Source organism: Solanum pennellii, chromosome 4 (genome assembly GCF_001406875.1).
Source record: "Solanum pennellii chromosome 4, SPENNV200".
NCBI lineage: Eukaryota > Viridiplantae > Streptophyta > Magnoliopsida > Solanales > Solanaceae > Solanum > Solanum pennellii.
Window position 1 is genome coordinate 59,539,749 of NC_028640.1, and position 19,291 is coordinate 59,559,039.

Sequence of the window (19,291 nt, forward strand, 5' to 3'; positions counted from 1 at the left end):
AGTCTTCATCATCTGTTTTTACTATAGAATAAAAATAATAGCCTAATAATCTTCATAGGGGTTTCATGAGATAAAGAAGTTGAATTTATATAAATAGAATAGAAGGAATATCAAAAGATATCTTAAATTTTTAGTTTAAACGTTTGGAGGTTATGAATATGAAAAGATGAGAGTTATGAATATTAAGAGTATAAAAGTTAAATAAGTATTTAGAAAATAATAATAAATAAATGAAGAATATGAAAAAAAAAAGTTAGCAAACCATGTAAAAAGAACAACTAAAGTTCTTATCATGTAATTAAGAATTAATGAATTAAATTTGTGAAGCTAGAGTCATTCTTTAATAATAATCAAGAGGACATTATCAATGTGCGTCTCCATTTTGTAGATTTGCACCCTTTAAATTATTAAATTTCGTTATTTATCATAAAGGATAATACTTTATCCACATCAATTATATTATTCATGAGAGGGGTTAAGGAAAAAGTTATAAGAAGAGGGAAAGAAAAGAAATTTAGGTAAAGTTTTTTTTAAAAAAAATTATAACTATTATATACATATAGATTATAGATGATAAATATTAATAAATTAGATATTTAATTAGTAATTAATCTTAGGAAGTCTAAAAGTCATTAACATTTAATTAAATTTATACACTCAAATATTTAAATATTTTATAATAATTTAATTTGTAGAAAGGGTAAAACCGTAATTCAACTTTCAACTTTTTTGTTCATGCTTTTAGTAATATATGATTATTAAAAGTTAAGTCATATTTATGAGACCATTTGATGTTCTTCTGTATAGCCTTATAAATACAAGTATAGAAACTGAAATAAAGATTTAAGACCAAGAAGTGGTGTTGGAAACCTATAATGAGGTAGACTACAAATTGGAATGCGAGAAACCGAAATTTGAGAGGGACATAAGCATGGTGAATAAGAGTTAAAGTGGAGTCCACAACGTGGCGATGTTTTCTTTCGGCAGTACCAACTAGTTGGGGAGTATATGGAGGACTTAATTATGAGACGTTGGATCCCAAAATTCAAGACAATGGATTTAAGGCCAATTTATTCACCTCCACATTAGTGTACAACATTTTAATTATCAATTGAATTTGGTTTTGAACTAATACAACAACATTAGTAAAAAATTCCTTAACATCTTATTTGTATCTTAAAATAAACAACCAAGTATATTTTGTGAAATGATCAACAAAAATAACATAAAATATAAAATTATCAAAAGAGATAGTTGGAGAAGGACCCCAAACATATGAGTAAATAAAATTAAAAGACCTAGAATTCGTAATTGAATTGTCACCAAATGGTAGACGATGACTCTTATTGCATAAACACAAATTACAGAATGTAATAGACTTGACATGGTTTACTGATAGGTTGAAATAAGAAATACAAACTTTGTAAAGAATTTGTGAAATCTACGGAAAGAAAGAAATTAAAAACTGTATTCTATTCAAGCATATAGTATTACATTTACGATTTGAAAAGAATCTCACATTTTTCTTGCTTAAGATTTACATAGCTATCTCTATATAAAGAGGATCACAATTATTGTAACTAACAGAAGAATGACCTTTCAAGCTGAGCTGTAACTTCTTAACAAACTCCAACTATTTATTAAAATGATGAATAAAAATGCACCAATTCTTCCATTTGTAATTCAACACCCCTATCTCTTAAGCTGAAGGGTGGAATATATCTAACACACCAAGTTTAGTCATAAAGAGATGATGTTGAGTAGCACCTAACCCTTTTGTGAGAATGTCAGTTGGTTGCATAGTAGTGCACAAATGCTTAAGATCTATGAAGCCTGATTTCACTTTCTTTCGAATGAAATAACAATCAATGTCTATGTGTTTTGTACATTCATGAAACACTGGTTTTTAGTTATTTGTATAGTTGATTTGCTAGCTCTAGACACTGAGATTGGGATGTCAACTGGAAATTGTAACGTATCTAGTAATCCTGCTAACCAGATTAGTTCTTCAATAAGAGCTGCCAAGCTCATTTATGATGCTTTAGTTGAAATCTTACTTACTGTCTGTTGCTTCTTTGACTTCCATAAAAAAAAGAATCTCCAAGTTTTGTCATGTAACCTGTGAACGATCTTCGTGTGTTGGGGCATGAATAGTATCCAGTGAGTTTCATAACACCACTCACTCTTTTGAGAATTATCCTAAGTCCTGAAGATCTTTTGAGATATCTCACAACCCTTAGTGCACCTTCCCTGTGAGAAACCTTACAATGTTTTATGAACTGGCTCAGAACTTGTACACTAAATAAATGTCACATCTGGTTATTGTTAAGTATAATGTTTTACCAATCAATCTTTGGTATAATGTTTCATCTTTTTACGCTGGATCATCAGAACTACCAATGTGTTGATCGAATTCTGTACTGGTCAATTTGTGGTTAGATTCCACTCAGCCAATTTTTGAAATGAGTTGTAAAACATAATTTCTTTGATTCAAGAAAAATCCTTCTTTTTACTTTAAAACTTCAATCCCTAAAAAGTATCTAAGACTTCACAAGTCCTTCATTTTGAAATTTTGGTGTAGTGTGTCTTTTTCTTCTTGAATCAAACTGGAACTATTACCCATTATTAGGAGGTCATCAACACACACTAAAATCAATGCATTGTCAGTTCCTCCCTTTCTAATGAACAAAGAGTTATCATGAGCACTTTGTGAGTATCCTGCAATCAATAACGCCTTAGTGAACTTGATGTTTCATTGTCTAGATAATTTTTTAAGACCATATAATGACTTCATCAACTTGCACACCTTAGTCACCAATGTGATAGGAACCTTATAGGAAGCTCCATATAAATTTCTTCAAGTAAATCACCTTTCAAGAAAGCATTGTTAACATTCATTTGTGACAAAGTGCAACCATGGGAAGCTACTAGACTAAGGACATTCCTACTGGTGACCATTTTAGCAACTGGTGAAAACGTGTCTTGATAATCAAGACCTTCTTTTTAGGTATACCCTTTTGAAACTAGACTTGGGTTGTATCTATCCACATCACCATGGACTTGTACTTTATCTTGTATACCCATTTGGAACCAATTTCTTTCTCACCAGGTGGTATGTCAACAATTTCAAAGTATTGTTATCTTCGAAAGCTTGGATTTCTTGCTTCATGGCATTAATCCACAACTTGTCTTGAGATTCTTCATTAAAAGATTGGGGCTCCACATCTTCTGAAAAAAGCATGTAAGTAAGATTGCTAACCTGTGGATACATTACCATAACAAACATACTTAGTGATGGAGTGAGGACTGGACTTTTTGGGAACAAAATAATCTTTAATCCAAGCATGAGTCTTGCATGCCCTGGTAGTCTTTCTTGAACCAGTGCGGGTAGTTTGTACTGATTCAATAGAACCATGTCCAGGGGTTCATCTTGTAAGTCTTCTAAGTTATCAACTATAGGGGACTCAACAACTGGATTGCTGGACATTTCAGTTCTTGGATATGCAGGTTGTGAGGAAGAATCTTCAACATGAGACTTCTCTGTTTGGAGGACCTAATCTAAATTATCAGGAGCATCATCTGTATAATTAAGAAATGGAGAAAACAAAGGATATGAACCTTCATCATGAGGTTGCAAAATCTTGAAACGAAATCCTTCTTCTTTGAAAACAACATCCCTACTGATGAACACAATCTTTGCATGAAGATCATAAAACTTATAACCATTTTGTGTGGAAGAAAAACCAAATAGAACAGTTCTGTTTGCTCTGGCTTCAAACTTCCTACCCCTAGGAAATGTAGCAACAAAACATAAACACCCAAATACTCTAATGTGATCCAATCTAGGAGATTTTCCAAACAATCTTTCATAAGGAGAATAACCATCCAGAACAGTTGTAGGCAATCTGTTAATTAAGTATACTGCAGTCTTACACATTCAACCCAAAATCTACTAGGAACATGAGATTATATCTTTAAGGCTCTATGTTGATCCCCAGTATACACGCAAGTGTATGTGGTCGCACAAGTAATATAGTTTCTTTTAGAAACGAGTTATCATTCCCAAGGGACTTATGATTAACTTATATTTACACATAATTCCACAATTAAAAAGAAAAATAACTACTTCAAGCGATGATGATTTATGGTTAACTACAACTAATATGCATTAATTTAAAGTAAAATGGTGAATGACTTTGATATAATGTTTTAAGCAAGATTAAAAGCAATTCCAGAACTGCAACATATAATGAATTCCATGCATCATATTATTGGCTTCGAAGTAACTGCAGTTGTAAAATTACTGGTTTGTAGGGCTAATAGTATAATCTGGGTTACACACCTCTCGTCGCCTACCCCAGTTAGCTATCTAACTACATTGTTGAGTGGTGATAAATAGACTAACTGGCGAGCATTTATATTTTATCCTATTTCGTAACCAAAAAAGGTGTTCGTCTTTCGGGTGTCACTCCTGAACACTAATCTCCTGAATTTAATGGGTTGACCGAGCTTTCTATATTTCCTGGTCTATCTAATCTCTCCTATGGTAAATTCAAGATTAGACACTAGTCTTTTTATGGTGAGCAAGCATAAAATAGTTAAGCAAGAATATAAAAGTAATTAGAATTGACAACCGAAGATTAAGTCATAAAACCTCAAATATTCAACAATCTATTCATAACTACAGCCCCATAATTAGGAAGTTTAGCTACTCATGCTTTTAGTAATCAAGAAAAGATAATTATTCATAAACGAATCCGAAAAATAGGAGAGTTAAGAGGATTACATACTTGATTCTTGGCCTTCACATTAAACATAAGTCGAACCCCTAGCAATGGCAGCCCTAGGATTTATATAGTGAATATAAGAACAAATCCTACTCAAATTAGAACTCCTAGTTAATGTTTAAAATTTGGAAAAGTCGAAATCAGATTGGGGTGGCACACCTCCATCAGACCTAGCACATCTGGTATTCAAGTTCTACAGGTGCGGCGCGCCATCATCACGCCTAAGAATATCCTATGCACATCAAGCCTTGGCGCAACGCGCCTACGAGTATGCCTCAATACTGTCTCTGAGCATAAGGCCTTAGCACGACGCGTCTGCCAGTGCACCTCGCCTAGGTAATTCTATCCTCAACCATTTTTCACGTCCAATTTTATTCCTTCTTTCGTTGTTCCGTCTCCGCATTCTTCGAGAGTTCCTAAAATCTCTAATCATGTGTGTAAGTTCATAATCATCGCAAGCAACCACAAAATCAAGCTAGTAAACTCAAGGTTTTCCTTTAACACCACCAAAACATGGGCGAATATTGACTACTCAGGCATAAAAGTATGGCTAATATCACCACCCCACACTCATACTTTTGTTTGTCCTCAAACGATCTTTAGACCATCAACTCTTTTTTATAACTCTTGTCTTTATCAACTCACCTTAAAGTCAACCAAACCTTTTAATCATGATTATGCAGTTTACATTGGATGCAACAATTTTCCACATATATGCCATGTACAATGCATGTTCAAAGAATTAGTCTTTTATTATTATTCTTTTCGGGCTAATGCAAAATCATACCAACACATCAACTGGATACTCCTACACATGTCATAGATGCCCTCACTTGTTTATGTTTTTTAGCACAACCTTTCACTCAAGCGCAATGTCAAAATCAAAAGGCCTATTTTTTCAAAATAATGAAGTCGCACTCAGAATTAAAGTTCTTACTTCCTTAACATGTCATATGCTTGCCGACAGTGTAATTAAACTTTCACATCGTAATTCTCAAGGAATCAAAAGGGCTTTCCTTTGGTTGTAGTGTTGGTTTTAGGTAATGGAGGTATTTTTTTGAATTCATTATAGTAACCACTCCTCCCTAATGCACATGTTATCATTTAGCAAACAACATCCTTCATATTATTCTTTTCTTCTAGTACAGACTTCATGACTAAATACCCCTTTATTTCTCCATAATTTCCCTTTTATTTCTTTTTATTTTTTTTTAAAAACAATGCTTTTGCACTAGCCACCCAAACACTAGATCTTTTTCATTTGAGTAAGGTGCACATTATCCTTGATAGCATAAGGGACAATGTTTCGAGCATAGTCTTAAATTAGCCACCCTCAATTTCAGTCGAGGTGCACATTGTCCCTAAGGACCAGAGCCAAATTAAAACTTTGTTTTTCACACAATGTAGCAATTCACCCTTAGCTCATTCAACCTTGTTTTTTCAACCCTTGTTCTTAACATAGTACATTAAGGACCTTAAGAGGATCCAAAGACTTTGTATCAAACAATGGGTTTCGGCTTATGAAATGAACAAGGCTAAAGGCTAAATGGGGCTTCACAAGGGGAAAATTTCATGGTAGGCATACAAGTAGAGTCAAAAATTAGTTATTTCAAAGAAACGGCTCAATCACATTCCTTAAGTCATACAAGCTACTCATTCAACACATACAAGACAACTTCTGGATATCAAGTTAAGAAAGAACCGATCAAATCTCACTACGCATGGCATTATGACACATATACAGATATATCAACTGACATGCTCATATAGTTGCATTACGGTATTACTACATAATTAAGCTCATATTTAAACATTTGAGTCAAACTTAAGAGAACATGCTAATTACAAGGTCAACCAGACATTGCATTTTTTTCACGTATAACTACACATGAAGTTTGGCTAACTTATTGAGACATAACTTCAAAAGACCAAGGTTGGTCTTGTCCATCCTACTCCTCTATTTGAATAATTTACCCTTAAGACGGTTGTCATCCATCTATAATTAGAAAATGTCACTCCTAAGACGACTCTAGGACTCGATAAAGTACTAAACTAATCCTATAGAGTTCAAAGGGACAATCCTCTGTAAAAGTACCGAAAACAAACTTCGAGGAACCTAAAAAAAGTAACAAAAAATAACTAAAGACTACACTATAGTCAATAAAGTAGTAAACAAATATATACATAGATAATACACCCAACCCACACTTTAAAGATAAGCACTGTCCTTAGTGCACAAGCAAAACAAAGTAGGAGGTAGGAATACTCCCGAGGGCCTTTAGGCCTCGTCGTTGTCGCGATCAAACACCATTAAGGAATTTGCCTCATCCACATCGTCGTCATCCTCCTCATAAACCATTTCCTCATCAGCAATGGGCTCATCATCGTCCAGAGGCTCCAAGAAGGTGGGATCAGTCTTGCACAGAAAGGCTGCACTATCTATCAATGGATAGCGCTCTACCAATGCCTCCATTTCATCATTAGTGAATGGGAGGACTCATATTCGCAACTTCGATTGAGCCATACCAAACATGCGTGCCATGACGCTATCATCATGGGCTTGCCTATCAGGAGCTCATAAGACAAGCCCATGCAATATGTCTAGCGCCTTTGTGCGAGTGATGTCCACCAACTTACCTTCCAGATCTAGGTGCCTAGCAATAGTCATGTCCAACTCCTCCTACTCAATCTCATGACTCCTCACAGAATGGGTACTTAACCCTTCTTAACAGAATCTTCACCTAAAATATTCCGTAACTTCATCATGTTTTTTTCCAAAATAGCCCCACATTATAGGGCAATCTTTTCATCAACATGTAAACTAACACCACCCTATCGCGATTCACATTAGTCAAGTGTTTAGCATGAAGGAATACACTACACACTATATTCAACCACACTCCGGCCACCTGTTTAAAATTAGCAAAGTGGAGGGTATTATGCCTCCCTGTGTCCTTACTCGTCTCCTACCTAGCATTTGATTCAACCACACACAAAGTGTGCCAAATATCCCTACAAAGGTTTATCCTTCAAGTCATTAAACATGTCAGAATCCGAATTAGGGGTCCCAACACCTCCTTCAGAACTTGGGCAGAAAATTTAACATCTTTCCCCCTCACAGGCACACTTATATTTCGTTTCAGTTAACCAATTGGCATAAAAGTCTCTCACCAAATTCAAATTACAATATCCAGGATTTTCAAACATAAAACACAATCCTAACTCATTCACAGTTCTATATATATCCAGAAATTGAGATTGTAACCTTACCTCATTGATCAAGAGCACACTTAAAGATAATAAACTTAATGCGGAAGCTAAATCATAATTTAAATTGAAAAGATGGGAATACTCATATTCTATAACTAAGATATTTGAAAAGGATGAGTTTAATACAAAGGAAATATTAACTCAATAATGAGCCGAAAATAACTATGTCTGAGCGTCTAAACTGACTAGAAATGTTGGGACAGTCCCCAACTATGTCTAGCAAAAACTGAAACTAAATGACTAAAATACTGAAAAGAAACTCATGACTATTGTTCTCGGAGAATGAGGACTCACCACTGAATCTGCTGAACTGGAGATCCGGAATCGATCTATGCGTGATTTGGATGCTGAGAACCTGAACCCACATCATGAGAAGATGTAGCACACATATATGTTAGTACATGAAGGTACGGAGAATGTAGGATAGAGTAAATCTAAAACAAAACATAATTGAACAGGCACAAAAGCAAGTATAATAATCTGAATATGATATACTGAATTCTGAGCTAATTGGATGCAATGACCAAAGTTATAACATGCTGAGACTGAAAAATAACTGAATTTTAAATACGATCAATGCATTACAGAGTCTGACTGAACGGTGGGAGCTACTAATAACCGATAATAAAACCACATGAGCTAAATGTGGAGTCCGATGTATCGGCCCCATCGAGAGGACCCAATATATCCTGCCAGAGGTATAAACGCATGCTGGCATGATCACTAAAATGATTGACCACAGAGGGGACTTACAACCTACTTGGCTAGTAGTTTTGAGACTAATTGGGTACGCTGAACCCTAGTCCAACTCGGTATTAATGCTACTCCCAATGAATTATGTAATTAACTCATTATGACTGAATTTCTGTAATTACTTGATAACTCTAAACTGAACATGCAACCTGTAATGCAATAATTAATCTAGTAATTATGCATTTATAACTGAGACATATATATCTGAAGTAACGGAAATATTTGACCTAGCATGTCTAATTCAAGAACAAAAGAAATGCATAGCTAGGGTTTTGAAATTCATGCAATAATCTGAGTAATAACATGATAATCTGATTTGGAACATATAACTAATAAATTCATGAAGTTCTGTTGAGGTTCTAGACACCCTATGTTTAATCATGATATGTGAATCAAGAATCTGACTGAAAACTAGGGACTCAATGGGTGAAAGGAAACCACTAGAGAAATCTCACATACCTGGTGATGAAATTAATGGAGAAACACTTAGATTTTGGGTCTGGAACTGTTGGAACCTTGCTAGATCCTCGAACTAGAGTTCTTGACCTTTTTCTCCTTTTTTTGTTTCTTATTTTCTATGTTTTGATTAATGATTTGACTTAGTTAAGTTTTAGTTATGTTTTAGGCTTAAACTCACTGAAATCTGATGATTTATGGTCAAAACGACGTATCTTAGGGTTTAAACAAAGTGGGAAAAGACCAACAGACCCCTGAGTTAATTGTTGTCCGACCAAACGACGACCTGGACTTACGATCCGTCGTTCAATTGACGTTTCATTGTTCAATTGATTATCCGTCGATTGGGTCCGTAGGTTGGGCCAGTTCGACAGGCCTTTACTAAAACGAGCATAACTTTTTACTCGGAGGTATGATTTTAGCAAGGTCGGTGGCTATGGAAAGCTAATTCAATTATCTATTTGTGGATATATCACGGGACACCTAATTAATTTTGTTCTAAGAGTTATGATCAGTTGAAATGTCCCAACTGTATTTACCCCTAACTGTCTGTTAATTTCCACCTACGGTCAGACTACGGACCGTAGATCGAACAACGATCCATGATGGTAAACTGTGGTTCATATCAGAGAGTGGAGGAATGGGGTATTGATTGATGGACACAGACAATGGACTGTAGGTCCCTTCATCGTTCGATACATAGTCAAATTTCTTGGGTTAAGATTTTGGGGTTTTTTGACTCCGTCGACGGATGTGCAGAACGGACCGTGGGTCAGGATACGGTCTGTTCATGGAAACCGTCGATGCATCTGCAAATTTTGTGAAAAACTAGCTTTTGGTTTGTTTTGTATACGGGGTTTTACATTATCTCCCCCTTGGGAACATTCGTCCTCGAATGAAGACTAAACTAGCTGGAATAGAGGGAGAGAGTTGCAAACCCTACTGCTAAACATTGAGAACTGAGTTTCTGACTGAATTGAGTTATGAGAACATGTAAATGCGCTAAAAATGCAAGTACAAACTGATGGAAAAAGATTCTAAGACAGAATTCACGCATGAATGACTGGAAACTGAAGAGGAACTATTACCTCAAGCTGGAGTGCAATCGGAAGTAAAGAGGTGAGGATACTTGGCTTTCATGACTGCTTCTGCTTCCCAAGTAGCTCCCTTTATGGACTGACTCCTTCACAAAACCTTGACTGAAGTGACTTCTTTATTTTTCAACCTTCTAACCTGACGTTCAAGAATATCAATTGGTACATCCTCATAAAAAAGACTATCTTTCGCCGCCCTGCTCTCTAATGGCACTACAGAGGCTGGATCACCCCCACACTTCTTCAAGAGTGAGATGTGGAAGACCAGATGCACTGCTGCTAATTCTGCTGGAAACTCTAACTAATAAGCCACCTTGCCAACCCTTTTCAAGATCTTGTAAGGGCCTATATATCTAGGACTGAGCTTCCCTTTCATGCCAAATCTCATCACCCTTTCATAGGTGTGACTTTCAGAAAAACCTTGGAACTCTAGTTCCCTTCTTCTCATATATGCATAAGATTTCTGATGACTTTGGGATGTCTTAAGTCTATCTCTAATGAGTTGCACTTTCTCCATAGCATAAAGGATTGAATCTGGCCCTATCAAAGCTGCTTCACCTACTTCTAACCAACCAACAGGAGATCTACATCTACGCCTATACAAAGCTTTATAAGGGGCCATCTTAATGCTGGAATAGTAGTTATTATTGTAGGCGAGCTCAATCAGAGGAAGGTGATCATCCCAACTACCCTTGAAATAGATCAGACAAGCTCTTAACTTATCCTCTAGGGTCTGAATTGTACGCTCTTCATGTCCATCCATCTGCGGATGAAATGTTGTGCTAAGGTTTACTTGAATATCAAAACCCTTCTGAAATGACTTTGAGAAATGAGAGGTAAACCGAGGATCTCTATCTGAGATGATAGAAAAAGGAACCCCATGCAACCTCACAATTTCATTAATGTAAAGCATGGGATATTCCTCTGCCGAATCTGAACTCTTGACCACTAAAAAGTGGGAAGACTTAGTCATCCTACCAACTATAACCCAAATGGAGTCATGTTGTCTGCGAGTATAAGGTAACCCTGTGATGAAATCAACATTGATCACATCCCACTTCCAAGTAGGAATATCGATCTCTTGAGTCATACCTCCTGGTTTCTGATGTTCTACCTTGACATGCTGGCAATTGGGGCACTTACTCACAAAGTCTGCTATATCCCTCTTCATTCCATTCCACCAATAGACTTCCCTCATATCGCAGTACATCTTAGTGGAACCTGGATGAATAGAATACCTGGAGTTATGAGCTTCTTCAAGAATATGATGCCTCAACTCTCCCATATCAGGAACACACAATCTACCTTGGTAACGAAGTACACCATCTCCCCCCTGGGAGAAAACCTCCACTCTCTGATTGTTGACTGCACCCTTTAGTTCAAGGAAGATCGGATCACACTCTTGATTTTCTTTCACATCCACTACCAAAGACGATTCTTCCCCATTCTGAACTGTTACACCGTTGTCTGATATGCTCATAAGACGAACTCCCAAGCGAGCAAGCCTATGCACATCCTTCACTAGCTCCTTTCATTTTTCCTCAACATGGGCTACACTACCCATAAATAATTTACTAAGAGCATAGGCCACTACATTCGCCTTTCCAGGATGATAACGCACACTCATATCATAATCCTTAAGGAACTCAAGCCATATCCTATGGCGAAGATTCAACTTTTTCTGGGTGAACACATACTGAAGGATCTTATGATCGGTGAACACATCTACATGAACACCATACAAGTAGTGTCTCAATATCCTGAGTGCAAACACCACTGCTGCAAGCTCGAGGTCATGAGTTGGATAGTTCTTCTCATGCACCTTAAGCTTTCTAGAGGCATAAGATGTAACCTTATGTCTTTGCATCAACACACAACCAAGGCCAACTCTTGATGCATCACAGTAGATCACATAACCATCTGAACCCTCTAGTAGAGTCAAGACAGGAGCTGTAGTCAATCAAGTTTTCAATTCTGTGAAGCTCTTCTCACAATCATCTGACCATTGGAACTTGACCATCTTCTGAGTCAATCTAGTCAATGGTGAGGCTATGGATGAAAATCCTTCCACGAACCTTCTATAATAACCTGCTAGAACTAATAAATTTCTGATATTTGTAGCGGAGGTAGGTCTGGGTCATTTTTTCACTACTTCTATCTTTTGTGAATCTACGCGGATCCCTTCGCTAGATACAATGTGACCAAGGAAAGCAACAGATTGCAACAAAAACCCACATTTACTAAACTTAGCAAATAACTGACGATCTTTGAGAGTCTGCAGAACAACACTCAAATGACTTGCATGTTCTTCCTCACTCCTAGAGTAAATGAGGATATCATCAATGAAGACGATAACGAACAAGTCTAAGTAATGTTGAACACTCATATCATCGTATCCATTAAAGCTGCTGGAGCATTGGTTAGTCCAAATGACATAACTACAAATTCATAATGACCATACCGAGTTCTAAAAGCTGTTTTTGGAATGTCACTATCTATGACTCTGAGTTGATGGTAACCCAATCTGAGGTCTATCTTTGGGAAATGACTAGCACCCTGAAGTTGGTCAAACAATTCATCAATCCTGGGGATGGGATACTTATTATTGATTGTGACCTTGTTCAATTGTCTATAGTCAATGCACGTTCTGAGAGAACCATCTTTCTTCTTTACGAACAATACTGGTGCACCTCATGGTGAAATACTAGGTATGGTGAAACCCTTATCTAGAAGGTCTTTCAACGGATCTTTCAATTCCGTAAGCTCTGCTGGAGCCATTCTGTAAGGAAGAATATAAATAGGCTAGATAAGTAGATCAATTCCAAAGTCAATTTCTCTTTCGGGAGGGAGTTTGGGAAGATCTTCTGGAAACACTTCTGGAAATTCACAAACTATTGGAACTGAATCAAGCATTGGGGTTTCAAGGCTAGAATCCTTACCCCGACCTAAATGATACAGATAACCCTTTGAGATCATCTTTCTGGCCTTAAGGTAAGAAATAAATCGACTTATAGGCTCTAAGCTACTACCCTTCCATTTTAAGATTGGTTCGTCTGGAAACTGAAACCGAACAATCCCAATTCTGAAATCGACTGAGGCATAACATGAATGTAACCAATCCATTCCTAGAATGATATTGAAGTCTACCATTTCTAACTCTACTGGATCTGCTGAGGTTACTTTCTTAGAGACTGTGACAGGGAAATTTCTGTATACCGGTCTAGCTATAATTGGGTCACCGACTGGAGTAGAGACTTAGAAGGGTTCTGAGAGAGTTTCTGGACTAATACTAATTTGGACTTCTATATTGATTTACAAAATAGAAAGTCATATCTGTTGTCTTTCCACTGAGTGAACCATATGTGAGTCACATCCTTGAGTTTGTAGGATGCCAATCTCACCTGTGAACATCCTTCACTAGCTCCTTACTTTCTTCCTCAACATGGGCTACACTACCTATAGATAATCTACTAAGAGCATCTGCTACTACATTTTCCATACAAGGATGATAATGCACACTCATATCATAATCTTTAAGGAACTCAAGCCATCTCCTCTGGCGAAGATTTAACTCTTTCTGGGTGAACACATACTGAAGGCTCTTATGGTCAGTGAACACATCGAGATGAACACCATACAAGTAGTGTCTCCAAATCTTAAGTGCAAACACCAGTACTGCAAGCTCGAGGTCATGAGTTGGATAGTTCTTCTCATGAACCTTAAGTTGTTTAGAGGCATAAGCTATAACCTTATTAACACACAACCTAGGACAACTCTGGATGCATCACAATAGATCACATATGTAACATTCCGAAAATATTACATGTCCAATGAAGAGCCCAGTAAGTCTGTAAGAATGCATATTGGGTATACATAGGCATTCCAATGCCCAATATTAAGAAATATTAGGCATAGTATAGAAAAATAGCTAAGGGGTATTAGCGAATCTCTATAAAATACCCAAATAACTAAATATTAGGCATATTAGAAAATATTGGCTTAAAGGGTGTTAGCCAATTTTTCTAAGTATTAATGAGCTTGTTAAAGAAATGTACCTGCAATGAAGACCCTAAGCTAAATTAATATTTTATTCCTTAACTCACAAATTAGGTACTAGGAATCAAGTGGCAATCCTAGGTACCATGGCACATGATCATTTAAAATGATCATGTAGATTAAATAGTGTCCAAGGACAGAGTGAGGATCCTTGGAACAATAAGTAAACATTCCCAAGTGAACCATAAATAATAGTTAGTTAGGAAAGTGAAACCAACCTATGTGCATATGTGAAAAAGCTGCCAAAGGTGGGGACCACCCTAACCGAATTTGGTTAGGGTAATTAAGGGGGAAAATGTACACAAGGGACCACTCCATGTGGGGCCTAACCTCCCTACCAATTCTAGACTCTAACCTACTACCCTAAATTACTAAATAACCTAGGACTAATCTAATTGGACCATTAGTGCACCCGACAAACTAGGACCAAAACCGGGTTGAGACTAACCTAGTACTAGTTAAAGAGACAACATAGTAACTAAACTAGGATGGTTCAAAAGGTTAGTTATGGTTTTAACAACTTATGTTTAGTTTAGTAATTTTCTAGGTTATATAATTAATTAATTTATCAAATTATTTAATTAATTTAAAAGGGCTAAAACCGAAAATAAAAAGGAAATTTTCAGATTTCAGTTAAGATAAGAAAGGGGCAACCTAGTACCTAACCTAGGATGGTCCAAAGAGTTAGTTAAGATCCTTACGAATTAAGGGTAATTTAGTAATTACCTAGAGTAATTAATTAATTAATTTATCAACTTAATTAATTAATTTAAAGGGGAAAAATGAAAGTCACAAAGCAATATCAAGATTTCATATAAAACAAGAAAAAGACAACCTAGTACCTAACCTAGGATGGTTCAAAGGATTAGTGATGCTTATAAAGACTTAAGGGTAATTTATTAATTAACAGAGGTCACTTAATTAATTAAATTAGCCATTTAATTAATTAAATTAAAGGGGTGAAACCGAAATTCGTACACTAACCTAGTACAACTCAAGAAACATCCTAGTACTTAGCCTAGGATGGTCCAAAAGGGTTAATTTTTATTCCAATTATTTGGGAGAATAGTATATAAAAATGGCTTAGGGGTATTAGAAAATTTCTATAAAATACCCAAATAAGAAAAATATTGGGCATATTAGAAAATATTTGCTTAAAGGGTGTTAGCCAATTTTTCTAAGTATTAATGAACTTGTTATAGAAATTTACCTGCAATGAAGATCCTAAGATAAATTAATATTTTATTCCTTAACTAACTAATTAGGTACTAGGCATCCAAGTGTCAAGCCTAATTACCATGGCACATGTTCATTTAAAAAGATCATGTAGATTAAATAGTGCTCAAGGACATAATGAGGATCTTTGGGACAGTAAGTAAACATTTCCAAATGAACCATAAATAATAGTTATTTAGGAAAATTCAATCAAATCATGTGCAAACACATGTTCAAGACATGAGAAGAAGCTTCCAATAGAGGGGACCACCCTAACCGAATTTGGTTAGGGTAATTAGGGGGAAAAACGTGCACAAGGGACCACTCCATGTGGGGCCTAAAATCTCTACCAATTCTAGACTCTAAAATACTACACTAAATAAAAAAATAACCTAGTTCTAACCTAATTGGACCCATTAGTGCACCCGACAACCTAGGACCTAAACCGAGTTGACAGTAACCTAGTACTAGTTAAAGAGACAACCTAGTACCTAACCTAGGATGGTCCAAAAGGTTAGTTATGGTCCTAAAAACATAGGGGTTCTTTACTAATTTCTCTAGGTTACCTCATATAATAATTTATCAAATTAATTAATTAATTTAAAAGGGCTAAAACCGAAAATAAAAAGGAAATTTTGAGATTTCAGTTAATACAAGAAAGGGACAACCTAGTAACTAACCTTGGGTGGTCCAAAGAGTTAGTTAAGATACTAACGACATCAGGGTACTTTAGTAATTACCTTAGGCTAATTAGTTAATTAATTTAGAAATTTAAATATTTAATTTAAATAGGCAAAACCGAAATCACAAAGCAATATCCACATTTCGGTTAAAACAAGAAAAAATAACCTAGTACTTAACCTAGAATGGTTCAAAGGATTAGTTATGGTTATAAAGACTTAAGGGTACTTTATTAATTACAATAGGTCACTTAATTCATTAAATTAGATATTTAATAAATTAAATTAAAGGGGTCAAATCGAAATTCTTACACTAACCTAGTATAACTTAAGAAACATCCAAGTACTTAACCTAGGATGGTCCAAAATGGTTAATTTTTGTTCCAATGATTTAGGTGAACAATAATAGTTACCCTAGGTACCTTAATTAATTAAATTAGACATTTAATTAATTAATTTAAATGGGCAAAACGAAATTCTTAGGGAAAAAATTCAGATTTGATCAAGTATTGTGTTTTCCTAGTTCTAGTCTGTCTAGGAGAGGCTTTTTAGTAATTAGTTAATTAATTTATTTAATTAAATTATTGAACCTAAGTTTTATAATTCAATATCAATTCCTAAACCTAAAAATCATGATCAAAACATTGATACTCATGACGCTAAGGCAGTAGGCGATAAATCGCAAGAAAAACATAGAACGCTGAAGAGTTCTTAGGCGAATTCAATGTTTCGTTCAAGGTAATCTTCGTAGATTAAATTCTACATAACGTATGGGTTTCTTTCGTGGACTTCTTTCTCCAAGATAAATTTCTTTCGAATGATTCAAAGATCTTGAAAACTAGGGTTGTTTCCTGTCTTTCTTGTCGAACTCCTTTCCCTAGTATCCTTGTTACGATTTCAATGTTGAATAGGTTAGAAATCATGTTGTTTGTATCTGGTGCTGGCTGATCTTAATGTGTATGGTTTTTGAATGATGATTGAATGAACCTATTAATTGGACTCGTTTGATGCTAAGTGTTATTATGTGAATTAAAAGTATTAAAATTAAATGAATTAGTTAGTTAGTATGATTGTTAGTGGAGTTGGTGAGCTGTAACTGAGTGGTCCGAATTGTGTTGGTTAGAAGCTAATTAATTGAAAGCTATATATCGTAGAGTGGTGTGCATTGTATGTTCAGTTTTTTCTAGAAACACTAATAAAGTGAATTCTCTTCTTCCTTCAAAGATGCTCTGTATGCACAATATCTGGGTAGTATAATCTCTGCCATATGAGAGCTGAATTGAGCATAATTTCATATGTTATCAGAGCTCCGATAGTTGTTTACGCTTTGAATTTTTAATTTGTTTCAAGAATTGCCATGACAGTTTTTGAAGAAACTGGATCTGCAGAATCACATGTTGTTGTGGTATACCATCACTACCCGTTGTTTCTTCAAGCTTCGGATTCACCAGGGGCAGTTATAATCGGAATCAAACTTACAGAAAATTACACACTATGGAGTCGATCAATGCAACTTGCTCTTCGAGGAAAAGGCAAGCTTAGTTTTATCGATGGAACATGCACAAAACATCAATACAAGGGAGAATTCAATGAATTGTGGGAGAAGTGTAATGCGATTGTGCTGTCATGGATTGATTGTACAGTAGCAGCTGAGTTGATGCCAACTATCCTATATGCATCACATTCTAAACAAGTTTGGATTGAGTTCAAAGAGCGTTTTGATCGATCAAATCTGACGAGAATTTACCATCTCTGGGCTGAAATTGCAGCCTTAAGGCAATTTATGGATCTTGTAACTACTTATTATTCAAAATTGAAGGATGCATGGCATGAATTAGACATCATGGCACCATTACCACATTGTGATTGTGGGGAATCAGGACTTTATTTGGATCTTTTAAGATCTCAAGGATTGCTACAATTTCTTATGGGGTTAAATGAAAGTTATAGTCAAATACGAAGTAACATTCTATCTAGGAATCCAACTGTTACAGTAAATGAAGCCTATGCAATTGTATCACAAGAAGAGAGTCAAAGAACTTTAGGTGTTGTTGATGACAAGAAGGAGGTACTAACACTGCTAGCAGGTAAGTCACAATCTTACAGGCCTAAGAAGGAATTGGATACTTCCAATTGCTCTAGAAGATTTGATTTGTTTTGTGAGTACTGTGGGTATAGGAATCATAAAAAGGATAATTGTTATTGATTGGTTGGTTATCCTTCTAGTTTTCAGAGTAAAAGGCGGAAAAATTAAAATGATGGATCAGGTCAGTTTAGACTTAATAGTGGTAATCAAGGTGACGGGTTCAACTCGTTTGGAAACAATTAGAATCGTGTCAGTGGATACAGGACTCAAAGTCAGATGCAACACAATGCAGGTGGTTATAGATCTCCTTGACATGTTGGAAGGGGAGATTCATCAAGGACTAGACCAAAGGCCAATACTTCGCACAAAGAAGAAACATCCTCATCTCAGGGACATTTTTTTAGTGACCAACAATATGATGAAATGCGACAAATGCTAGGGAAAGGAGGCACACCTGAATACTCATCAAATCTAGCAGGTATCACTTATTTACTATCTACTGCATTAGAACATGAGTGGATAATTGATACAGGTGCTACACATCACATTACTCCATTTAAGGAGCTTCTTACTTCTCTTAAAACTTTACAAGATGATTGCAAAGTTCAAGTTCCAACAGGTGATAAGTCCCGAATCAGTAGTGAAGGGTAGACACTAGTTATGGGTGATCAAGCTATACACAATGTGCTACATGTTCCTGAGTTTCAATTCAATTTTCTCTCAGTTTCCAAATTAAACAGAGAATTGTCTTGTGCTGTTACTTTTCTCCCTGATTTCTGCATCTTTCAGGCACTCTCCAATGGCAAGGTCATGGGGATTGGTAAAGAAAGAGAAGGTTTATACATACTCAAGGATTGCCTACCAAGCACATTTAATACATCAACCAACATTTCA

General features: G+C 35.9%; 1 protein-coding gene across 1 annotated transcript; it reads right to left on the reverse strand.

The window, feature by feature from the left end:
* Positions 1 to 3,067: 3,067 nt before the first annotated feature.
* Positions 3,068 to 7,260, reverse strand: LOC107016841. The gene is made up of 3 exons (XM_015217183.1): positions 7,094 to 7,260; positions 3,619 to 3,905; positions 3,068 to 3,540 (listed from the first exon to the last, which is right to left on the reverse strand). Exons 1-3 carry the CDS (start codon positions 7,258 to 7,260, stop codon positions 3,068 to 3,070), a joined length of 927 nt encoding a protein of 308 aa, XP_015072669.1.
* Between the last annotated feature and the right edge of the window lie 12,031 nt (positions 7,261 to 19,291).

What these genes read in the sequence shown, in the direction of transcription:
- LOC107016841 (XM_015217183.1), bottom strand. Translation starts at nt 7,260, where the DNA reads ATGGAGGCATTGGTAGAGCGCTATCCATTGATAGATAGTGCAGCCTTT. An exon ending in GAGGCAAATTCCTTAATGGT is followed by an intron (nt 3,906 to 7,093) that starts GTTTGATCGCGA and finishes CTTAATTAACAG; the next exon opens with ATTGCCTACAACTGTTCTGG. An exon ending in TTTGCAACCTCATGATGAAG is followed by an intron (nt 3,541 to 3,618) that starts GTTCATATCCTT and finishes TCCTCCAAACAG; the next exon opens with AGAAGTCTCATGTTGAAGAT.